The following is a 24,599-nucleotide window of genomic DNA, read 5'->3' as shown; positions in this document are numbered from 1 at the left end:
TTTTAGGAGCTGCAATTGGAAACCACGAACTACTTAGCAACAAGAGGGTGCTTTAATCTATCAAAATCTAGCTGAACTCGGTAAACTTCCCATGATCATTGATATAAATAAAAAGATTCTAAATTACTTAGACTATCTGAGAGGTAAAGATGAAGATTCTATAGTTAAACGGCCTTACAAATTTCAATTGACCTTCATCATAACGGAAAAACTAGCTTTTACTCTAATCTCATGAAAATGGTTGACTACTATGATCTAAACTATGACTTTTCCTGTAATTCATTGAGTGACATCAATAGTTAATAGGTACAGATCGGCATAATAAAAAATAAATACGTCTCTTACTGGAATCAGACCCTTCAACAATCACAAAAACTCAGTTTTTATTGCACAATCAAAAACGACTATAGCCCCTCGCCGTACCTAGTTTTAACAAGAAAAAACCCTTCGAGAAAAGCATTAGTTAGATTTAGAATAAGTAGTCATCAACTTAGAATTGAAACAGGTAGATACGAAAACATGCCTCGCAATGAAAGGATATGTCACTTTTGTACAAGTAACAAAATCGAAGATGAAAATCATTTCTTACTAGATTGTAAGGCTTATTTTCAGATCAGAGACTTATTTTTCTCCAAACTAGAAACTAAAATACCTGACTTCAAGTCACTTTCACACGATATTTTAATATCTCTTCTTATGAATTCTTCTGATTATTTAATTAACTGTCAATTAGTTTCATTTATCTCGCAATGCTTTGAATTAAGAACCAAATTAATATCAATGAATGAATGAATGAATGAATGAATGAGATTTGTAACGTTTTGTGATGTTTTGCACGTACTAATTAGTTGAATTAGTACTTAAATTTAGACTAATGGCTTTTGCAATACTGTAATTCCTTTATGGTCATGCAAATAAAGCATTTGGTGTTGTTAAAATCGTCAAACCTTTTCTGTCCTCTGGGTTGTGCAAAACGGCCCTAGCTCGCGGGCTACTGCAAGAAAACTGAAAATGGAACATCGTTTAAGCAAGATCTTAAGCCAGCTCTTAATGTCAACATCAGCAGTGAAAAGCTGATGCTTTATTAGCTGCTTCCCTTTGAATTCATTACTGTTAAGAATTTGGAATTCTTAATCCAATTTCCAGACCCCTTGCATCATTTTGTATAAAATTAATAGTCTCGTCCAAGAGACTATAAAGGGGACAGAGAGGGCATCCCCCATATACACCCTATTCCATAGGTAATTCGTCTGGAGTTATTTTTAACACCACAGATCTCAAGGGGGATTAGACAACAGCCAATCATATAGCGCGAATGTGTTCCGCGTGGATGACCCACGCTGAGAGCCACGCGTCCTTCACGAAATGACGCAGAACAAAATGGGGGAAGACGCGGACAGCGACTTTGCTATTCCTTTTGTCGACGAAAACGACTACAGCAAGATTTCTGCGAAAGCTGTGTCAGCGAAACCGAAATTAAAAAAGAATCGCCCTTCCTCTCTTGTATAGAGCTAACAGTAGAGCAGGGAAATCCTTAACACACTGAATATTCTCTCATGATCATTTATAATTTACAGTTTGAAGAGAGCAATTTCTGGTTTGATGTCTATTTTTTTCAGTCTTTATAGCGATTATTCCTACCCACTTGCTTTGCCAATTGTAGGCGTACCCTCCTAAAGCTGAATTTCAAGGGACCATATTCAAGCTCAGAAAGAGGAATAAAATTTCGTCGTTGCTTATTTACGTCCTCCATAAAAAGCGAAATTAGGCATTTTCACGTCGTAGTCGTGCAAAAACGAGAAAGAAATGAACAAAAAAGTGTGTTGCACGTGCGAAGTTGTTGTTTTGCTAATTAAACCTATTGTTTTTTTGACGTTCTAGTTGTCGTCCGCGTCGTTGGATCTTAAACTCCCTAAATTGTACAAACGACCGGTTTCAATAGACCGGCGAAATTTCTCATTTTATTAAAGCACTGAGGTTACGACAACTTCGAGTTAAACTGATTTCACGGGTTGTCAAAGAGTCCAGCGATTCCGTGAATATTCAGGAATGCTCTCGATCTTTTCACGCTTTCATTGCCTCTCGCCCAACATGTTTTGCACGGCGTTTGGTCATGCGAAACCTTCACGAAACATCCACGCCTCGCGCGAGGTAACTTTATCCGATTCTAAAAATAACTCGAGACGAATTACCTATGGAGTAGGGTGTATAAGAGGAGATATCTGAAACTGATGAACTATAATTCAAGAACAGCTAAACAGTGCAAATGTGAAGTGTCAATATTCCTCGGCAAAGAAAGTTTTCTAAAAACGCTCAGTATATGAGAGCTGGAACAGCGGTGGAGTAAGGGCGCAGCGGCACAAGGGAAAGAGGGCGTTCCCTATCACATGCTAAAGCTTGTTCAGTCACCCCCGTTAACTTTGTGAGCCTGAATTACTGTCAACAGCGATTTGTTCTAAGTTCATTCTCAGGCTATTCAAAGAAATTCTCAAGTCGATTTCTTGGAGTGCAAAGAAGAGACAACTTACAGGGGTAACATTATTATTAGGCCAAGATGGTTCGTTTCTCACTGAGCTCGAAAATCACACTTAGAAAGGAAAAGACGAGGAAAAATAGCGAGAGCAAGGAAAATAATAATAGCTTAAAATGACTTATTGACACTTCACATTTGCACTGTTTAGCTGTTCTTGAATTATAGTTCACCAGTTTCAGATAAAAGAGATTATTATTATATATACAAAAGTCAAAACAAAATAAATAAATAAATAAATAAAGGCAATATTATCACTTAAAATCCCTAATTATTTGTCAAGCATCTCTTAAATCAGATATTATAATGGTTTTCCTCATCTACTCCCTAAACTTCACATTAATATAGGTGAGTTAAACCACAAACACCACCCCCGCCCCCCCTCGCAAGCAATGGTAAAAAAATATGTCTCCCTTGAATTATAAATTTTTGTAACTTCAAGCAACCTATCAGGATGATCCAAAGACTGATTTCTAATCTTAAACCAATAGCTAAAAGGCAAGGCTATGTGAAATATATTAGCAGAGGCAGAACAACAGCAAATTTTAAAGAGGGGCTTTAGAGCTATTATAGTGGACCACCTATAGTCATGGAACGATTGGGTCTTCACTAAGTTACGTCTGCTGAGAAATTACCACAAAGCTACATCAGCTGGGTGATAAAACTGTACAAGCTGGGTGATAAAACTCTACGAGCAGGCCCTGAAGATTGTTGGAACTGGACAGTGTCACTTGATGTAACTGACTATAGCATGGAGTCCAAGTAAGTTAAAAAGCATCAATGATTGAAAATTAAACTGATGCCCCTGCACTCCCACTCCCAGTAGATTCCCTGCTTTGATATTACCTAATAAACATACATTGATACTGGTGTCATTTTCTGAACTCGTGTAGTTATTGAACTATATTGTCGTTCTTGAACTTTGGTGTCTTTATTGAACTACACAAAAAGGAAAACATATTCATCGCATGAAAATCCTGCAATTTTTTATATCCTTAGAAATTTTTCCCCCCCTCATTTTTAAGATGCGGACGCCCGAGGAAACACATTTTCAATATTACACCATTGAAACGCTTACTAGTGTCCTTTTTCTTGGCTTTTTCTAGTTTTTTTTTCTATTAACTCTGTAGAGCGATTAAGGCAAAGCTACATACCCATCGTTTCTAGGGATTCTCCTCCTGGATTCTCTGCATAAAGCCCTAAAAATGTTGATGTTGATCAAAAACTTTAGCTCACGGCAGTTTACCCCAGTGATTAGATCCTGTTTGACTATTTACAGGATAAATACCATGTTCCCCTTTGTTTGCAAAGAGAAAGGCAATGTGAACTTATCTCCATCATGAGCAATGAATGTTTTGACAAAATGATCGTAATTTATAGTGAAAAGTTGCAATATGATCCTTGGTTATCGCCCGACGATTTGATTTAATACGCTTTATTAACGTTTTGATGCGTTTCACTCAAACAGGAAATCCTTTCAAAACCCTTGAAGATTATAGCCCATATTCTATAAAAAAAAAAAAAAACCTCTCGCTTCTTACATTTGTGTAGTTTTAATGAATTGTTTACACAATTTGATAGTCTAGTATGAACATCATGACGCTATGTTTCGTGACCTGTCCACGCCACTTTCGCAATTTTTGTAAACATCCCTGAGGTTTGCGACTTTTATCCCACTGATCATTTTTGCTAACTTATTAGATGACTCACTTCTATCACTAATTGATAGACCTATACCATATTAACGTCATTTGTTTTTCTCGAGACTAAATTCTGCTGGGCTCTTTAGTTATGCGTCTCTAAAGACGCGCCGGGATGAGTTGTACCATCTGGTCGATCTCGGGAAGTTCTTGATTTTTTACGATGGAAATGCTCTTTCCTAGAATATATTGCAATTTTACTATATAGCATTAATAGATGAACACATACCTTCGGTCGTTTCATCGCAACGTCTCGACTTTTACCTCTTGAAACCACGAAACAACTTCGCTCGATGAAACCATTTAAAGTTCCCGGGATAAATTTCTCGTGACGTCACGATGGCCAAGATCATCGGCCGCGCGATCCCTATAGGAACGATTGGCGAGTTCATCACCCCCCCCCCTGTTCCGCATGATTCCGCATACATTTTCATCGCTTCGTACCGTGACGATGTTTTGCAAAGTTAAATATCGAGGCGTAAAAAAAGCGGTCATAGCCGATGACTTGAAGAGTTTGGTGAACAAAGGTAGGCATATTTTCACTGATATTATGTAGATTTGTAATTATAATATGCTTTAAAATGCATCTAATGCACCGATACCATCTTATTCGCGAATTCTTCATAAACACTTGACCTGGCTTGACCTATCGACAGCTAGAAACGACACTTAAAGCTTAAACTATGCATTTTTTTGCGCTCTTTGGCTTGATATCAAAGTGAGCATAACTTTTCTATAACTTCCCTTCTGTTTGGATTTCGATACATTGACCAAAAAGCTATGAAAAGGGGTTTATGAAAAGTTTTTATATTCCGATCACGCATGCTTTCAGTCACGTGCCAGATCAGCCAACGCGAAATTCGATCCATACAACTTCGTGCTTCCTACGCATTCTTTTATAGGGCTTTTTGCATTTGGTTGGTAAAATTCGATAGGTATATAGGGTATATAGGGTTTCAAATGACTGGTGCATTAACTCGAAGTTGTCGTAACCTCAGTGCTTTAATAAAATGAGAAATTTCGCCGGTATATTGAAACCGGTCGTTTGTACAATTTAGGGAGTTTAAGATCCATAGGTTTAATTAGCAAAACAACAACTTCCCACGTGCAACACACTTTTTTGTTCATTTCTTTCCCGTTTTTGCACGACTACGACGTGAAAATGCATAATTTCGCGTTTTATGGAGGACGTAAATAAGCAAAGACGAAATTTTATTCCTCTTTCTGAGCTTGAATATGGCCCCTTGAAATTCAGCTTTAGGAGGGTTCGCCTACAATTGACAAAGTAAGTGGGTAGGAATAATCGCTATAAAGACTGAAAAAAATAAACATCAAACCAGAAATTCCTCTCTTCAAACTGTAAATTATAAATGATCCTGAGAGAATATTCAGTGTGTTAAGGATTTCCCTGCTCTACTGTTAGCTCTATACAAGAGAGGAAGGGCAATTCTTTTTTAATTTCGGTTTCGCTGACACAACTTTCGCAGAAATCTCGCTGTAGTCGTTTTCGTCTACAAAAGGAATAGCAAAATCGCTGTCCGCGTCTTCCCCCATTTTGTTCTGCGTCATTTCGTGAAGGACGCGTGGCTCTCAGCGTGGGTCATCCACGCGGAACACATTTGCGCTATGTGATTGGCTGTTGTCTAATCCCCCTCGAGATCTGTGGTGTTAAAAATAACTCGAGACGAATTACCTATGGAATAGGGTGTATATGGGGGATGCCCTCTCTGTCCCCTTTATAGTCTCTTGTTCTGCATCAGTCAATTCCAGCTGCGCCCAGCCTCCCCCCCACCCCCCCGGCTGACCCCCGGGCATTAGCATTTTTTTGCCTCGGATGGCAAATTCCCGGGGGTGGGGACTCTTAAGCTGTCAAATCCCCCGGGGTGGGGACGAAAAAAGAGGGCAAATGCCCCGTCCTCTGTCAACACTGAACTTTCATTGATCGCACAGTCGAATAATGTCGTTTTAACGAATAATGTCGTTTTAAGCATTTTAATGTGCGATTTTTTGTTTCAATTAACGCCAGTCTTCCTTTGTAATAGCGCTAGGATTCTAATGACGCCGCGACGACATGCACCAGTTTATGGTTTTAGTATTGATATAAAATTATTGACATTAAAATTGATAGAGCGCTGTAACTTTATATGCTATGAATAGTTTTATAAGTATAAAAGGATGTTTTTCAAATAATATCAACAGAAATTTGATTCAATAACCAAAAAACGTTGATTCACGTCGACAGCTCCGGCTTTCGCTATGAAATTCTGCCTTCATAAGTATTGAAGAAATACATGCATAAAATCGAGAACATGCCTTTACAACCCTCTTCCATTTATTCCTGTCCTTGACAGGTGAGCCAATCTGCTTTTTTTCCAGTAAAACCTTCTGTGTAGTTATATTCTGCGTGACAAAGGCTCGGGAATGGCCCCGGGGTTGGCAAATGCCCGGCCCCCGGGCAGTGCAAAATTTGCAAGCCCCACCCCGGGACTGACAAGGCGGGCAAATGCCCCGCAGTGGCTCGGGGTGGAGGGGCTGGGCGCAGCTGGAATTGACTGATGCATTACGGTAGACTTTCTCAAAGCTTCTCGTTTCTGGTTCCGGCAGAAGGCTCCACCTCTCTCCGTCGCTCGCTTTGCCGCCGAAATCATAAAGAATTTCTAGCTTAGGCTTCGCTCTCGGGAAAAATTGTGAGCAAGTCTACCAATTATTGTTTATTAAAATATCGTAAAATGAACCGTGTCAGTGCGACAAGTCAAGGGACGTCCGATCTGAACAAAATCGATGAATTGTTAGATCAGTCAAGCTTCTTACTTTGAAAATTACCAATGAAAAGTTTCACTAGTAACAAGCGATCAATACAACCTCTCCTTGTTATCTGCGCTATACAAAGAGACCGATTTACTTACCTAGATATTTCAAGTTGTATGCTTTTTGCAAAATGTCCTCAATTCCAGCAGCGAATCCACTTGCGTTTCTTAAATCCAGAAATATTAAGGTTTCCACCTGATCCACTCTCCTTTCAAGCCAAGGCCCGATGGAATGGAATCTGCTGTTGTTCAGACTTAAACTTTGCAGTCGATGGCAGGTTTCAAATATGGTTTTTAAAATCTCCGTGGTCACCAAATTCTTACTGAGGTTGAGTTGTCTACCGAGAGGTGCAAACATGGTATTCAAAAGCCTCAGTATAATATCCTCTCTCAGCAATCTGGCGTACGGTTGGAGATCAAGGCGTGACCAGAGAGAGCTGTCACGTGACAGTCTTTTCCAGGTCCGACAAACAAGAGCAGCTCTGAGAAGATCTTTCTGAGAAAGAAAAGAAAACACCTCCAACCAAATGTCATCTGGTAAGGAATCCATGGTTATCACTCGTAGTTCCTAGCTGATACTTCATTTGAGATAATCATTAAATTAGCAATAGAAGTTGTATTTCAACTTAAGTAACTTGTAGCCAGTAGTAAAAGAATTTTGTTAGAAATTCTGTTCCTGTTTGTGACGTGTATAACGTGCGCGCGCACACAATCGTCTCCAGAAAGGTTAACTTTAATGGCAACGCTGAAGTAACAGTTCCATTCACAGGATAAAGCGATATTTCTTAGTCCCTATGTAGCACCTTCCTAAGCCTTCAATGCACTTGGGTGACGTAGCCGAGACGAACGGCGGGGGAACACAGAAACTCGCTCGTACAACGTGACCGGAAACACGTAGGCCGTGCGGAATAATGAGACCCAGGAACTAATCAAATTCTGATTTACTTTGCGAAGAGGTTCACTACCAAACGGCGATCTTCATCTAAGAATTTCTACTGAAGGGAAAAGAGGCCAATGTAAAGGAAACAAAAAGAATCCGAATAAGTGGACTGAGGAATTCAGGAAAGAAAATTTCCTTAAAGTATGACACCGCGTAAATACCGTTTTTGCAATTTGCCCTACACATTTTAGGGTGTTACATTCGTTGCCATAGTGACGTTGACGAGAATGCGCGCGCATAACTTTACCGAAAGGGCAGGCGTCACAGGCTGATTTAGCAATTGAACGGGAACGTCAGTTGACAACGACGCGCAAAACCCAAATAACTGGCTTGACCAATGGCAGAGTGGCAAAGCCTCCATAAAATGCACAGTCCGCAACATGAGCAGATGATGTGGTGTAGTACTGCATAACGTATCCACAAAACTGTCAAGAGAACCGATCCCCTTCAATCTAATTTATTTCCTATTCTGTAAATTATGTTTCTTTCACATGCATAACACCTCTAGACATCAGTGTACCTTATACATTAATCGTATTTTCACCTGCTGCACAATCAAAAGTTTAAAAAAATTCAGTGATAAAGTAACATTACTCTCCTTTTCGAAGAGCTTCTTTTCCCTGGAGAGATGGTTGTAGGTAACGAGCCTGAACTCACTTTACACATCGAATATGATTATTCAAAACGCTTTACTGAGCCTCTGCGACAAAGAGAAAGTTTTCTTGGAGCCTGCCGACCGAATATAAGGTTGCCTTCTATTGGGAAACCCGGATTTAGATTTTGAAATCCGGATTTTGGATTTTGCAATCGAACGCGAAATCCGTCGAGAAATCCGTCCTCAGGGTAGATTTCAATTTAGAAATCCAAATCCGGATTTCATGGATTTACTCCTTACCGTTCGATTGGGAAATCCGAAAAAGGATTTGCAAAACTGTTCTCGTCAAGAGCGGTCTTTTTTCGCTAATTATGCATGCGCGTGCAAAACCGCTGTTCATAAGGACAGTCAGTTTCAAATCCCTTTTGGGATTTTCCAATCGAACGGTAAAAAGGAAATCCAAAAACAGATTTCTCAGCGTTGAAATCCGTTTTTGGATTTCGCGTTCTATTGCAAATCCGAAATCAGGATTTTAACATCTAAATCCAGATTTCCCAATCGAACGCACCCTAAGTATTGGAAAACAAGTCATTTTCCATTCCAACCCCTTGGAAATGAAAACAACTTATGTCCAACATCCACTGGATGCAAAAAACGTGGCCGTAATAAATTATACCTTACAGCCATAAAACGAAGACGTCAATTCATAAAATCTGTTATGATAGAATTTTTTTGGGGACAGAGGACTTGCCAGAGGGTTATAAATTAACGGGGGATCCCCTTTAGATCTCATATATCAATTTATTTTTCTCCACTGGGGAAAAAGGTACGTACATGTAGAGTCCTAATCAGGTATTAACTAGAAACTAAGGCAAAACTGGCTCATAACAAACCAATTCTTTACGAGGAAGCTTTAAACGGAAAAAGACAAAGATTGAATTAAAAAACTAAATTTGAATTGTTTTTGTCAACAACCGCCGCTTAAAAAAAGGGGAAAGAGAAACTGTGCGTTATTATACTTTATTTGTCAAATTGATAGTATCTGCGAAAAACGTCGCTGTGCATCACCTTTGTTATCAGTCCCGATTATTTGCTTATTTTCAAAATAAAGTCGTCGGTATTTACACAAGTTAATCTAAAGGGGTTCGGCTTAACATACTGACACTGCAGAATCTTCATCACACTCTGTTTCACTCTTGAGTCAGGCCAGGTTGCCATTGAAAACAACTGGATCGTCCTTTTGTCCTATGATTGGATATTCTGATGGTTTTTTCATATTATTTACACTATGTTCAAGTATTAAGAACAGCGAAATTGTTTCCCATGATGTGAGGTAAACTTCCCGCTCAGAATATTGTAGATACGCCTAGTATCACGCCAGATTGCTTGCTTGGCACGTGCAGATCACGTGTATGACCATTGATCATACTAAGCGGAGGGCGTGAACAACCATCGTCAGTCCCGTGTAGCGGAGATGCAGTAACTCATTCACTCATCATAATCTAGTAAAGCGCTGTCTTCACTATGACCACTGCGAGACGTTAAATTATTCTGAAACAGAATTTAAAACGATTATGTTTGTCACGAATTTCTAATTTTCCACCCTTTGGAAAGACTGCATTAATCGAATAAGATCTTTGTTGAGCATGTGCTGCTAGTTGCTAAGACACAGTTTCCAACCCACGTCTGCGCTTGTTACAGCGGGCACAGCGGTTTATCAATAAACAGATGCTCGCACTGGAAAAACCAGTTTGAGGATAGAGAACAAGTTAAACTGGTCCAGAAGTTCGGGGTTCGGAGACTTCAAAGGCTTAACGCTTTTCAAGCACAGCCTCCAAAGGAAGACAAAGAGGTTGTGCTCTCCGGCTGCTAATTTTCAGGCACAACCTGACCAATGTTACTAAACAACAACAAACGCTGCCATTCTAAAGACCTTACAGGCTGCAAAGAAATCGTTTTACTCGACCTTTTAATCACAAAATGGTAGACTTACGAATGATAGTAACTAAAACACGCCTACAAGTAAATGGCTTAGTCAAATATAACTGCTCCACGGAGGGAAACTTATCAAGAAGATTTAACGAAAAAAAAATTCTTGGTATTAGTATCCCTTAATGGCCATTGACATCGGGAATGGAACTATGTGTTGTCAGAGATAACAAAGTTCAATTTTGTGAAAACTATTATGTTTTGAGCCAAAACAATGTCCGCTAAGGAAGGCTAATACATGTACAAAACAGAGTTTCATGCACTTACTCTGCTGGACTCCAGAAGTTGTAACTTGACTGCAGTTTCATTCAGTTCTCGGTCAGCGGACATAAGTTCCTGTAAATTGACAAAATACAACCTCAGACACCTTACCTTCTACACGTCCACATCACGCGTAGTCATTTATAGGGGCATTGAGATTGAATTTTTAGGGAAAATGGGGTGAATTGAGAATTAACGAAAGAAGGGAAGGAAAGAGTTTACACGTAAAAAAAGTAGGAAAATTTAGCACAGACAACGCAACCACAGTTTCGGCGGCGCGCGCAGATCTTAGAAACGCCGCGCCCTAACCAATGACAGAGCAGCAAATTGAGTAGCCTGTGTAAAGAACCCCCTTCCCTCAGGAAAAGAGGAGGGAGGAGGGGGGGGGGGGGGGTGTACAGAGGCGGCCAATTTAGCACCGTCCATAAATTTGAATTCAGCAGTTTTAGACCGACTGAAGTTTTGTCATGATTTTAAGGGAAAAATGCTGAAATGTACGAAAAACAAGGCTACAGCCAAATTACACTCTGCATTTCAGCAAGAGAGGATTTCAGTTATACAGTAGGTGCACTGTAAATCAGAAAGATCTGTTTTAGCCCTAAAAATGGGGCCGATTCGGTAAGTAAAATACAGTCATATTTTTAAATCTAATTTGGCTCCCTTAGATCAGGGTCAATACAATCCAACTACCTAGGACTGATTGGACCCAATGGCTGAAATGGGCTGCAGCGTGGGCTGGAATATCCTTTAGACTGGGCTGTTTTCGCTTGAAATGTGTTAAATGACTTCAGGAGGGGCTGGATCAGACATCGGCCTGCAGGGCTGAATTAGCAATTTGAGGCTAAAACAGTTCTTTCATTTTTAGTGTGGTCATCATCTCTACACGATATGCCACTGTAGCCACTACACACATTCTTTAAAGCTTTTATAAATTCTACTTTTACCATTATTCAACAGATACACTATATAACTTGCATAACTCCCTATCTACCATTGGCGACAAAATTAACAGAGACACTTTGCCCCAAAGGGCCTGTCTGACTTTTTTCCACTCCCTCGGTACAATGCTGTGTTGCTGTTCAAGCTACCTGTAGAAAGCATAAAAACAACCCAACTTTGAATGGAGGGGACAGAGGAGAGGTGTGAAATGTTTTGTTCTCCAAAGTTACAAAGCTGAGGAAAATGTCTCAACAATGTTGTCGCCGATCTTCTTCTGAAAAGTGAAGCTAATTGAAGTCAGTTATAGATTGCTGAATTAAATATTACCAATCCAGGACGACAACATCATACCGTAAATACATGGAAAACTCTCCCACATTTCTTACCTTTTTGAGTGACTCTATTTCGTAATTTTTCCTCTTAAGTTTCTCTGCTGCCTTTTTCTTTTTAAGTTCCTCCTGTGACGGAAATCACATACACAATTATAAACAATTATTGGATGAGGTTCCTGTGATATTCGGAATAATCAAGGTCGAGGAAAGTGTTATTAATTGAGCCAAAGGCTAAGGCAGAATAGGAATTATAGATGCTTTGTCTTGGCATCTGACTCATCTCCATAATCATCTACTAAAGGTAATAAATCACGAGGACGCCTACTTCGTTTTCGTTACGGTCGTTGCCATTTTTAATGGTCGACGCCACCATTGGTAAGATAGATGTAATATATTCCCTGGATTAATTAACTTACAATAAGGCCAGTAATAAGGGAGAGCACGCGCAGTAGACTGTTCACAGTCACCTATTTTCCCGCAAGATCGTCGAGATCGAACGCTTTGCGTTACGGGCTGCCATCTTGCATAAGTGTCAAAACTACTAAGGGGGCGGGGGGCAGTTTGGGAGGAAGCAAGAAAAATAGGGGGACTGCAATAACATCACTGGCCGGGCTGCTTCAAAAGCATGTTGGCTTACGTGATTCATGCGCAAAAATACCAGAAATCCTTCGTGTGTTTAGGCAAGACGTGTCTTATGTGTTATGAAAGCGTACGTTTAAAAGAAACGACGACTAGTCAGTGTGGCAACTTAAACTGAACCCGTTGTCAACGCAAATTAACATCCATTGTTTAATGACCAATCAAACGCCTGCGTTGCTGGTACAACGCGCTCCGTAAACGTGAGCTGCAGTGATGTTATTACAGTCCCTCTATTTTTCTCGCTTCTTCCCAAACCGCCCCCTGCTCCCCAAGTAGTTCGACACTCATGCAAGATGGCCGCTCGTAACGCAAAGTGCTCGATCTCGACTATCTTACGGGAAAATAGGTGACTGTAAACAGTCTAGCGCGCAGCCGAGCACTATGAGTAAGGAAATTTGGTTATCTATGCATCCGAGAAAATTTGGCAATCACGTGACCGTACGTGCTCCATCCGCAACACAGGCATACCAATGTGAAATAACTCAGTCAACAGGTATAGCAACCCAAATGCAACACGAGTTTTTTTTGGCGGGAAATCGCATGGCCACCCGGACTTCTTAGAGAGAAAAAACAACAACAAAATCGAGTCTGATTACTTTTTTTCGTCTTTACTGGCGTGGATAACAGGGAAAGAGGTAAAGCGTTAGATACAGAACAAAGGAGACGAATTTCGTTGGAAGAAAAACATGGAATTTGGCGGTGAGAAAATGAGAAATGCTAACGGCCAGCGAGGTGAAAATGAGCGGCAGTGAAAAAAAAGGGAACAAGGACACAAGCAACAACAATTTTGGTGAGCACATACGACATTTCCTATGTAAGATGTGTAACTGGGATGTTTCACGTTGTTGTCGTGCAAAATAACGTCAAATAAATGTACAAAAAAGCGTGCTGCACTAGCAAAGATTTTTTTGCTAATTCTTGGTTTTCACATGACGTCACAAAACTTCAAGCTAAGAAACTAACGCTTCTTCTGAGTTACTACTTTCTTGTGATATTAGAGCACCTTAAAACCTTTATACAAACAAATTTTCGGTTCTAAAGGGTTCTTTATTTTGCGAGACAGTACGCTTGAATTTCCAGGCTTTTGCGTGACGCGGCATTTGGCTGGCGGCCGGGAAAGCTCTTAAGTGGGTTAAAAACATTACGGGTTTTTGGAGATTTTGCTATCTAAACATTCCTTGTCTTAGAATGAATATTGCTTTAATCTTTTTGAGTTCCTCAAGCGAAGAATTCACGCATAAGTAGGAAAACTCAAAAACAGATGCTTCTGTTGGTTTCCGGCGGCCATATTTGTCCCCCTGAAAGGGAGACAAACATGACGTCTCCATACAAAGCCTTATCAATTTGGGTAAAACGTTTTTCCGAACATCTCGCATATGAACTATTGCATAGACCTGATTCTTGGCAAGGCTTTTTGTATATTTATCTTCTTTCATTTCCCAGATTCTAGACTTTCTATGTTAAAAGGTTCCCATTTTTACTTCTGCTTTCTCACGTGAGTGAAAACCGAGAATAAGAACAATTGATATTTTTTGCCGTTCACGTTGCCGTCACCGTGTAGCATTACATGATTGTATTTGAAGGCATCATGGGCTATTGACTCAGAGGCCATGAGGGCGAGAGGGATAATTGTTTTAGTAAAATCCAACTAGTTGGTAAAAAATATCGAGACAAAACAACTTTAGCTAGCAAAACGCGATTCAGCCGCCATTGTTTTGGTTTTCAAAGCCGGCGCTTTTCGCTGTTAGTGGGCTATAACATAAAGCCTAGTAGTAGTTCAACCAATTGGAACACAGCATTGATAATAGACCACTAGCTGGATTTTACTAATAAGAAATATACAATAATAAAATTACATTGGGGCAAAAAGTATATTAACGAGAGCTTCGCTTTTAGCCCTGGTTAAATCTATGTATTACCTTTTTGAATAGTCGTAGAAAAAACGTCGTTGGAAAAAAAAAAGATTTGGAAAAGGCTAGGGTCACCTATTATTGATACATCAGTTTTAAGAAAGACAGTTTACTAGTTTATGTACTTAAATTTTTTCCAAATTTTAACGGGTCGGTGTTGTAGTGTAGTGGTAAGGGAGAAGGATTAGGATAGGAAAGGTTTGGGTTCGACCCTGGGGTACGATTGACCTTCTTGTTAATAGAAACACTCTCAATCACGGGTGAAAACTGTTCTAACAAGTGTCTTAAAAATGGCAGCAACCATTTACGAAAGGGAACTTTGCCACAACTAACGAGTGCATGGACAGTGAAACAATATTTACTGTATATTATATAGTATACTTATCACTCAGCACCTTGTATCTGGTGTGTTCGTCCATGTAACAGCTATGTGTTTGTCTCTTTGTATCACGCTCATCCATATCCATGGCGAATTTCTGGACACAAGTAAAAAAGCCAACAAAGTTAGTTGTTTTTTGCCGACAAGGTTCTTTCACAAACCTTTCAAAACTCTCTGTGTTTTAAGTGAGAGTAGATCGAATACGAGAATGAAGGAGACCACAATTAGTTTTTCTCTCACGGGCAGTTTTCTGGCCTGCGAATGCACCCTGCATTTAGCGCCGCCGATCCTCAAATCTGATTGGCTATCAACTGTACCGATTTCAGCACTAATAGGACAGTCATGCCTAAGTAATTGGACAGTGCGCACCATCACGCGCGCACTTAAATGGCTTCTTTTGTCACTGCTAGCAAAAAACTCTCGGAATTTCATGTGCTTTGATTAAAAAAACCTAAAAAATCACAAATTTTGTTATAGTCATGGTTAATTGGTAACAGAACTTCGTGTCGTCCAATTCGGTCTGTAATCATACTCATGATTAAACAAATAAGTTTTATCACTCGTATGATTAACGACCGAATTGAACTCCACTCAGTCCTATTTAATACCATTGTTAATTAGCTATGTAAGGTAGTGTTGCTTACGGGTTCTTACTGTGAGCTTTGGTTACCTGTGGTCACACGTAGAATAGAAATAAACCTGTCTGTCAAGATGGTTACTTGGTTCTTGCACATTAAGTGCAAAAAGTGTACAAAGTGTACAATCATCTTACCTTTCTTTCCTTTAAACAAACATTAAGTCTACGCAGTTGATCTAGGTCGTCTCTTAATCTACTCATTGATGCTCTAAGGTAGGCGATCTCTTCCTGGCGATTTCGAACATCCATCTATGTGGTACAATACGACAAAATCAGAGTGAAAAATTCCAGTAAAAAAAAGACAGCTTTAATGTAATCTGGGCAGGGATGTTCAAAGATGGATTACGATAACCCAGGGTTAGTAGGAAATTTGAATTCAGATACGAAAGCTTAAAAGTCAAATTCAGTTTAATAAATCACGTTATAGTTTGATGATTGGATGCTCTCAAAGGAATAGATAAAATTATTCGAAAAAATGCTTTTGATCAAAAGAAAAAGAAACCCGAATTGAAATTTAACCTCGGTTCAGCGCTAATTGGCCTTCGAATAACTAGGCCCTGCACATTAACCAATATGAATCACACAATCCACTTCGTTATGACCCTTTACAGACTTTATGGCAATAACTTCACGGCTTAACGCTAATGTCCTATGTCAGTAAGAACCTTAATGAAAACAGTCGTAAACAAAGAGTTTTTAGGTCAGGTGAATTTAACGTTGATCCCATTATTTAGCCTTCTCTTCCTACACAGTTATTAGAGAGGGATGCGGTAGCCTGCGTTGCTGGCGGGATGCTTGTGTCCGGGGTAATTTATTGGCGAAGCGAGCGGTAAAGCCGCTAGGGTTCTTAATCTTCACGCGGCTCCGCCGCCAAAAAACTACAGCACTCCCGCTAATCCCGCCAGCTACGAAGGCCAAGGGATGCGCTACAAACAGATATTACATCATCTTATAATGAAGAGAAGGACACGTTCTTCACAACTGCAACTAACAATATCCGCGCAACACGCCAACCTTAAGTCCTGTAGCTTCAGCCGTTTTCTGTCCTGCCACTGTCTCACTATTTCTAAAACGAAGGACGAAATATTTTGCGTAATTCGACCACAAAAATCTTCACTTTTTCCATCTATTTATTTTATATAGGTGTACACATTTACCTTCCCGACATATTACCCTGACTTCTAAACGTTCACTGTCCTTTATTCTGTCATAACATCGTTGAGATCGAGCACTTAACGTTACGAGTCCGTTACGGGCGACCATCTTGGTTTCGAATGTACCGAGGGTCGGGTGGTGTCGGGGTTTTAGCGGTGGCGGGAGGCAGGGGAGAAATGTAGAAATTTTTCTCGTCTCCTCCTAAACTTTCCCCCGCCCTCTAAGTAGATTTGTTACTCAACGGAAATCCCCAGGCCAGATCCAGTACAATTGAAACCAAGCTGGATGCCCCCAAGGGTAAGTACTCGATCTCGACGATCCAACTGAAAAATAGGGGTCTACGAACAGTCTATAAATCAAGGAAAATAGAAGAAACGAGGCCATGATGACAAGATGTAACAGGAGCTTTGTTTTTATCGTTTGAAATTCTCCTTTTATAACCGAGACCATTATAAGACGTAGGCATTGAGAATTATGGAATTGATCGCGGATTAATTCAGGATATTTGCCTGGGGTTTAGCCAGTTCCAGAACAATTGTGTGACGTTAGACTGTTATCAGTCAACTATTTTTTCGTAAAATCGTCGAGATCAGGCTGCCATCTTAGTTTTAAATGTTCCGAGTCCAGTCTTGGGATGAGCGTGAAATCTACTTTAAGGGGCGGGGACCCCGAAGCCCGCCCCCTCGGTACATATGAGACCCAGATAGTCGCCGTACCGGTAAGAGCTCGACCCTTAAGATCTTACCAGAAATAGGGGACTGTGAACGGTCTATGGTGATGTTAAATTAAAAGCATTTTTTATAAGACATTTTATAACCGCAGCAGGATTAGCTCAGTCGGTAGAGCGCTTGACTGCAGAGCAGGAGGTCGCGGTCGTCGCGAGCTCGATTCCCGAGACCGGACCAACACTCAGGGTCTTAAATTGACTAAGAAATGAAGGTACTCCCTTTGCAGTGCGAGCGGCTGGACCGTCGGGTGGCTCAGATGACCACGTAAAATGGCAGTCCCGTTTCCAGTAGGAGACGTAAAAATAGTGTCCACAATTGGTACTTTCGTTCTAAATGCATTGACACTAAAATAAAGTGCATTTATTTATTTACTTATTTTGTTTCTTGTCTCTTTACCTTAGATGCACCAAGTCATCTTCATAAGAACCCAGAAGCTGGACTTTTCTTTCCATTCGATCGTTCATCTGTTGAACTCTTGTGGCCATCAGCTCCACAGCCTGATATTCAAAGAGAAATAAATTAAAGGGAAAATTAAAACTTCATAGAAATCACTCAAAAGAATGGGTACAAAAGAAGGGAGCTCAGACATGAAACAAAACTAAAGCAAAACAATTAACTATCCCCTCACTCACGAAATAGACGAAGAAAAACAATGAATCACCTAATTACAATATGTTGACTTAAATGTTGATTCTTCTGCGAATGGGTTAAGGAAAATAACTTTCAACTAAGAAATTCAACTTCAATATCTCTTTTCTGTTGGCCTAGTGAAACTGAAATGATCTTCCAAAACATATCGCACAGGTTCAGGGCATGTTACGTCACTTGGTTCTTATCACACGCTTGGAGCAGTCTATTTACAACATAAATATCGCAGATGTTACTCGAGGCGCTATTGACTCATTTTCAATGGCGAATAAAATGAGAGTTTTCTGTTATAACATAGCATGTGAACTATTTGCAGTAAGGCACTCTTGACAGATAACCCCGTCTTTGTATTTACTTCTGCAAAAAGCTGCTAATAAGGCGCTCATGCTAAGTGGTTTTTTAACAGCAAATGATGACCGGAGCGTACATTTATTAGCGTCAAGCCATTAATTTCGGTCGCTCAAAAACGCTTTTGCTCAAGCTCTTATAATCCTCACTAATTTCTTCGTGTTTATATTAAAATCAACTCACCGTCTTTTCACTGAGATCTAATGCTTCCTTTGTTTGCTGGTGAGCGCCTTTTTCCAAATCGGTTTCAGCGAGACTGGCAGAAGCCTGCTCACGACGAACTCTGAGCTGTGACAAGGAAACAGATATAAGGCATTTCACAAACGACTATCACGGCATGGAGAGCATGCTATAGCATTTGAACCTGTAAACGTTCATTCGCGGAATATTAAGTTATTGAAATAAATAGGGGAAAAAGGATCTATGACACACTCTTACAATGGCCCATGACAGTTTTTATCCTATTTTCAGCCTCTTCAGTTTGCTGGATCATACTTGAACTCTTTCAAGTGAGCAAAAATGATTATTGTGAAAGTATAGAAGGCAAATAATTGCAAGGACTCACTCTACAAACGACCTGACTAGCGTGGACTACGAGTAGCCCATCATTCTTCTCAGTGACAGCCTGCGTGTCAGGCACAAAAAGGGGGGGAGAGGAGGAGGGGGAAAACCTCCCTTTTCCTCTCTTTTCCTACCCCTTCGCCTGCCACGCTGATATTCAAATGTACTCAGGAATAGTGCAGCAAGCGAATAACGCGAGCGCACGTGAAAATCGCCACCCGCGAAGGGGGTGACACTCGGGTCGTGATTTTCGCGCGCTTGAGTAACTCGCTTGCTTTACTATTCCTGAGAAAAGAACCAGGGACTACGCGTAGTCCGCTATGACCACGGGACCCTTTGTCACGCAATCCTTCCTAACAGAATACGTGACGCGCCAAAAGGACCTCGCTTTTTAATATGAAGTCAAGAGGAAACGCAAGCGCAGAACTCCATGAATTAGAAGAGCATCACACTGTTACGTCTGTTACCTCAGCATGCATTTCGCCTTCACTTTTGTGGTAGTCCTCTTCTTGGGAGGCCAGCTTCGCCCTTAGTTCACTGACTTCCTTTTTGAGAGCAACAATCTGCTGTAAAGCTTGTTCATGATTTGGAACTAACGTAACAAAAAAAACCCATCTTATCAACTAGAAATACGTCTATTACACGTAACGTGTCCCTGGCGAAGCCTAGGTTACGGGCCAGCAATAGATACCGTGTAGCACGAAATTTTTGCAGGAGTTTATTTTTGCGAATTGGTGATTTTTTGTGTTTTGCTGGAACTAATTCTTCCGATTAGGACAGATTGGTTTTTCTTGCTGGGAATTAATTTTTGCGATTTTCAGAAAGTACCCAATACCCAGCATTGACAATATTTTTCGTTGTTATTGAGTACGTGCAATAGAAATGCATATTTTCAAACAATACTACGGTGTCGGTCAATATTTCATTGTAAACCGCTTTGTTTCTGAACGAAAGAGATAAATTGCAATTGAACAGACACGATTTCTTAGCGAATTTAAGTTAGAGAATATTTAATCTGGAGTAAATTTTCGCGGAAAAAAATTTTGCGGTAATTTTTATTTGCGGGAACTTATCTTTGCGGATCGCTGAAAAAAAAACAGCAAAAATCGCAAAAATTAGAACCCACAAAAATTTCGTGCCACACGGTAGACCATTTCCAAGTTACCTATCTTTGCAAACGAGCGTTAGTGCGAAGCTTTTAAAATGAAAATGACTTTTAATGCAAATGAAAGTCATTTTCACGAAAAAGGTTTTGCAATTTGGCCTCATTTTAAAAGTGAGGTTTCATCTGTGGAACACAGAAAAGACTTATTAGTATATAAAGCCAACCGTTGTCTAAATTGCGATGCAGACGAATTTTTAGAGTGGGTAAAAGCTGCTTGTTTATGATCGTATTGCTGCGGCCGCCATCATTAATTTCTTGACAGAGGAAAATTGGTGAAAGAAGAGATAGGAACTCCTCCACCCTTTTTTTGAAATCGAACATAGCTGTAGAAAACGCTTGAAACGCAGGCCAAAGGCACGATAAAAGTTTCAAGTTTAGGCCCCATTTTAAATTGCCTGTGTAAAAGGGACTTAAGGTGGAGATCATTGCCTGGTTAGCCCCAGCTGCGTATCACTTCTTTTTTAAAATTTTTTCGCGACATTCATGGTTCAACCACCGTCAAGGTAGACTGTGCCAGGCTCTCAGTATGTAGGGACCTCGCCAAATAAACACAAGCCAAGCGAAAATAAGACGGCGCGGGATCTGGGAAAGAGGGCGGTGGCCTTGATCAGGCTACTGTCAAGGTTTGTACGCAACCAAGCTTAGTTCTAGTCTGCTACACAGGAGCGTTGCGTGACGACCAAAAAACGGCTGTGTAGAAATCTAGCTTATTACCCAAGAGTTTTTTTTCCCGAAAAGTGGAGACATAGTTTGGGTGCAGACATCTCCCATTTCACGTGCCAACAAAAGAAAATAAGGGACGTCTTTCGCATAATTTCCACTCCAAACCTTCTGCTCTTTTGTCACTTGAAACAGACTGGAGAATGAATGTAATGTGATTGCGCTTAAGTTTTATAAAAAGCTATGTACATTTTTATCCATGTGGATTTCGTCAAAGCTCTTGTTTAGGCCCTGCGATCAAAGACGTCAGTCTATCATGTAAGACAGATTTACTTTCAAGACTTACGTGGTGGTTTAAATTGCTTCAGTGTTTTTGCTCGGCCTCTAAGTTCCCCCAGAGCCTCTTTTTACCTCGCTATCACTAGCTCATGTCTCTCTCCTCGACATCGCAGCCCAAGAGCGTGTAATTCACCCGTCATGAGATTCTGTAGAGAAAACCAAATAACTGGTAAAATAAGATTAAACTTGACTTTAGCGCAATTAAACTGATGGCGAATTACAACTAAAGCTTCTTTAGTGGTGCGTGACAAAATTGGAGCTTCGCGTTGCGTGACAAGCTAGACAGAAATTCTAACAGACGGGAAGTCGAAGTCCGAAGTAGACTGACATGGAAAAGAAAGAATTAAATGGATTAATGCAGATTTGAAGGAGATTTTTTTCATACTTTAAAAACTGTATTTCTAATAACATCGGAGATATTAAGAAATTTTGAAGTGATTTATTGGTGAAGCGTTAATCAAAGCCTCTGTGACCTTTGCATGAAAGGTCGCAGACACAAAGCAGTAAATCAGACATTTTAATAAAACTAACTAAACAAGAATGTACGGACTACCTGGAATAAACGGCGCAATGTTTAATCAATGCTAAAACCTCAAGTACTGAAAGCTTGATTTTACGTTAACTGTAATCATATTAGTGAAACGAAAATATAATTATCACGATATATCACGTATTGAATACTGAATAATGTCACCCTCTTTCTCAATCATCTTGATCTTCTCCTCCTGCTCGTCAATTTTTGTGGCCAGTTGTTCTTTGTGTTCAACCAGTTCAGTTCCCTTCTTGACCGTGGCCCGCTTTTGCTTACTAACGCCTAGGAACAGTTATAAACACTAGTCTCAGGCTCTCAGTTGAGTTGCAACGATCGAATAGAAAAACTACGGTGAAAAAAGGGCAAGCAAAGACTGGGGAGAGAGAAGAAGGGTAATCTTCAGAATTTGCCCTCTTTTTATTTTGCTGTTGCCTTTCATTTCGCTTCTCGCAACAAGTTTGCTTTTCAGATTCTAATGCCCTTTTATGCATGGGTTCTTTTTCATAACAGTTTAAACGTTTTTTCCTGTAGTACGGCAAATATGATGAACAATAAAAAAAAGTCTCACAGTTTTCATGTGAACAAAGGCTGCGGCCATACAGAGCAAACGGTTTTTTCTCCTTATCCTTTTGCAGATGACATAACAAAGGCAGCACTTTCTCTTCAGTTATTTGACGACCACCACGAGTGTCGGTCCGGCCGGGGTTTGAACCCGCCACGTCCCGCTCGGCAGACCGGTGTTAAGCCAACCGAGCTAATTAAGCTGCGGTTGGCAACCCGAGTGATCTTGAATCATATTAGGGACCTTTAGCATCAGGTTTTTCGTGGGAAACGGCAAACCGCAAACCGCAAAATGTCACGTGACCAAGGCCTTGCGGTCACGTTTGCAGTTTGCAGTTCACGTTTGAACCGCAGGAAGGGCTTCCAGCGGTAAGTGATTTACGGCAAGGTTTTTTGCCTCAAAAAATTGTACAGCCTCGCGTTTAAAGGTATGAACTAGCTTTTTGTATCCGTTTGCGATGTGTTTGTCGGATTTTTGATCTCGAATCAATGAATTATTGCTGAGTTTTGGGCGATTAAAGTGATGCACTTCGACTTGATGAAAACAACATGGCGGCCCTAAACAATGAACGCGTAGTTCAAATCAATTTTATATTCCTTTCTGCCGTACTAACAAAGGAAAGTATTCTGATCCAATCCAGAGTTAAATTTTTTTTCTATCTTGTTTCTGAATTCATAACTTAACCCAGTCTCTGTTTGGTTCCTATTTTTAACGTATCACTCCGCGAATATCATTTTATTTTGCTTATCTCTTTTAGACTGGGGAGCCCAGGCTTCATAAAGCCTTCTGGTTTCCTCTGGGCTCCCTTGCAACCTTACAACTCCTATATGTATTCTTGTATTGTACTGTATTTTGGCTAAATAAATGTGAACTGAACTGAACTGAACTGAACGCCTTGCTAAGTTTGAAATCTCGGCAACGCGAAACTGCAAACGCGTAACTGCGGTTTGCCGTCTGCGGTTTGCGGTTTGCGGTTTGCGGTTTGCGGTTTGCGGTTTACCTGATGCTAAAGGTCTCTATTATCCTGATCTGGACGGCACTCAAGATATTTTAAATATAATAATATGTGGTGTATTCATGGTCTTACATCACCACCAATGAAGACTCTTATCAACAGAGTTACATATCTTACAAACGTCACATACCTTTTGTTGTTCACTAAGTTTGTCTTCCCTGGAGTTAATCTCCTTTTGCTGTTCATCCACCAATGCAGACAGCTGCACGAGCTGTTTTCTTTGTTCTTCCAGCTCAGTGTCTTGCTCTAGTATCCTCTCCTCGTATTGTTCCAGTTTCTGTTTCTGTTTATCGCTTAACTCGCCGGCCATATCAGACATCCGTGCTGCAGCACCCGCCAGATCCCTTCTTAATGCTTGTACCACATCTCCTTGACTTTCAGCCTCTTTCTTAGCTTGGGTCGCTTCGCGTCTAAAAAAAAAAAATTATACTTCAGGGGTCTGGGTCCCAGCAGGCCACGTGCTTGTGAGCTCAGCCCCTCCCTTTTGTATTTCACTTATTTAGTTAACCTATAGGGATTCTTTTCGAATGTTCCTTACTTCTATTCTTTTATAGACTGCGAGCAGTCATGGACCAAGAAAAAAAGAGAGACTGCGCGTAGTCTAATTCTTTTATTCTCCGATTTGTAAATAAATGATGTTACAAAAAAAGAACAAAAATTCATTATTTCTTGAAGGCCATCGAAGGAGACAACAGGTGAAAAATATGTGATTTTTGGAAAAAAAGTGTTTAAACGTATATCGCAGTCTTTAAAAGATCTTGTGTAGTCTGTGTGTTCATTGCAAATTAACTATACTCGTAACCCATGCACGCGAGGGCGCAACGTCGTTTGCAACTGCCCTGACTGGGGTAAGAACTGGACGGATTGTAAGGGAAAAGGCGGACTGCAAACAGTCAAAGTTGAATTCAGAATTAGTCCACATTGGAGCAATTGAAAAATGTATTGTTAGCAATAAATGCTGAATTTTATAAAGCAGTACATCATAGAGACAATCTACTAAAAAAAATGATGCTCAAGGTATAGTTTGAGAGTGTGTAAGACCTGTAAAAGGCCATTTACGAGTTGCCCCAAGCCTTTGTTTCAAAGCGAGGCTATGTGTGAAGCCACTGATATGAAAATGAGATTTTATTCCCATGCACTGAAATAAAACCCTTAGACTGCTTCCATTTTTCAAAACTGAGCGGCCAGCACCTTCCCGTCGTAACGAGAATTTCACTTTTAATCAAAA

At 40.3% G+C, this 24,599-nt stretch overlaps 1 protein-coding gene and 1 pseudogene across 1 annotated transcript; both read right to left on the bottom strand.

Moving 5' to 3' along the window:
- Positions 1-7,128: 7,128 nt before the first annotated feature.
- Positions 7,129-7,587, bottom strand: LOC140925687 (S-phase kinase-associated protein 2-like). Its single transcript, XM_073375590.1, has one exon. The coding sequence runs from the start codon at positions 7,585-7,587 to the stop codon at positions 7,129-7,131; it is 459 nt and encodes a 152-aa protein (XP_073231691.1).
- A 1,437-nt stretch (positions 7,588-9,024) lies between these two features.
- LOC140925678 (uncharacterized) overlaps positions 9,025-24,599 on the bottom strand; it is a 56,532-nt pseudogene continuing 40,957 nt past the window's right edge.

This window comes from Porites lutea, chromosome 1, assembly GCF_958299795.1.
Source record: "Porites lutea chromosome 1, jaPorLute2.1, whole genome shotgun sequence".
NCBI lineage: Eukaryota > Metazoa > Cnidaria > Anthozoa > Scleractinia > Poritidae > Porites > Porites lutea.
The sequence above is the reverse complement of the archived record's forward strand: the minus strand, read 5'-3'. Positions and strand labels throughout refer to the sequence as shown.

Bases quoted from the DNA above. Each gene is read 5' to 3' on its own strand.
- LOC140925687 (XM_073375590.1), bottom strand. From the start codon at position 7,587: ATGGATTCCTTACCAGATGACATTTGGTTGGAGGTGTTTTCTTTTCTT.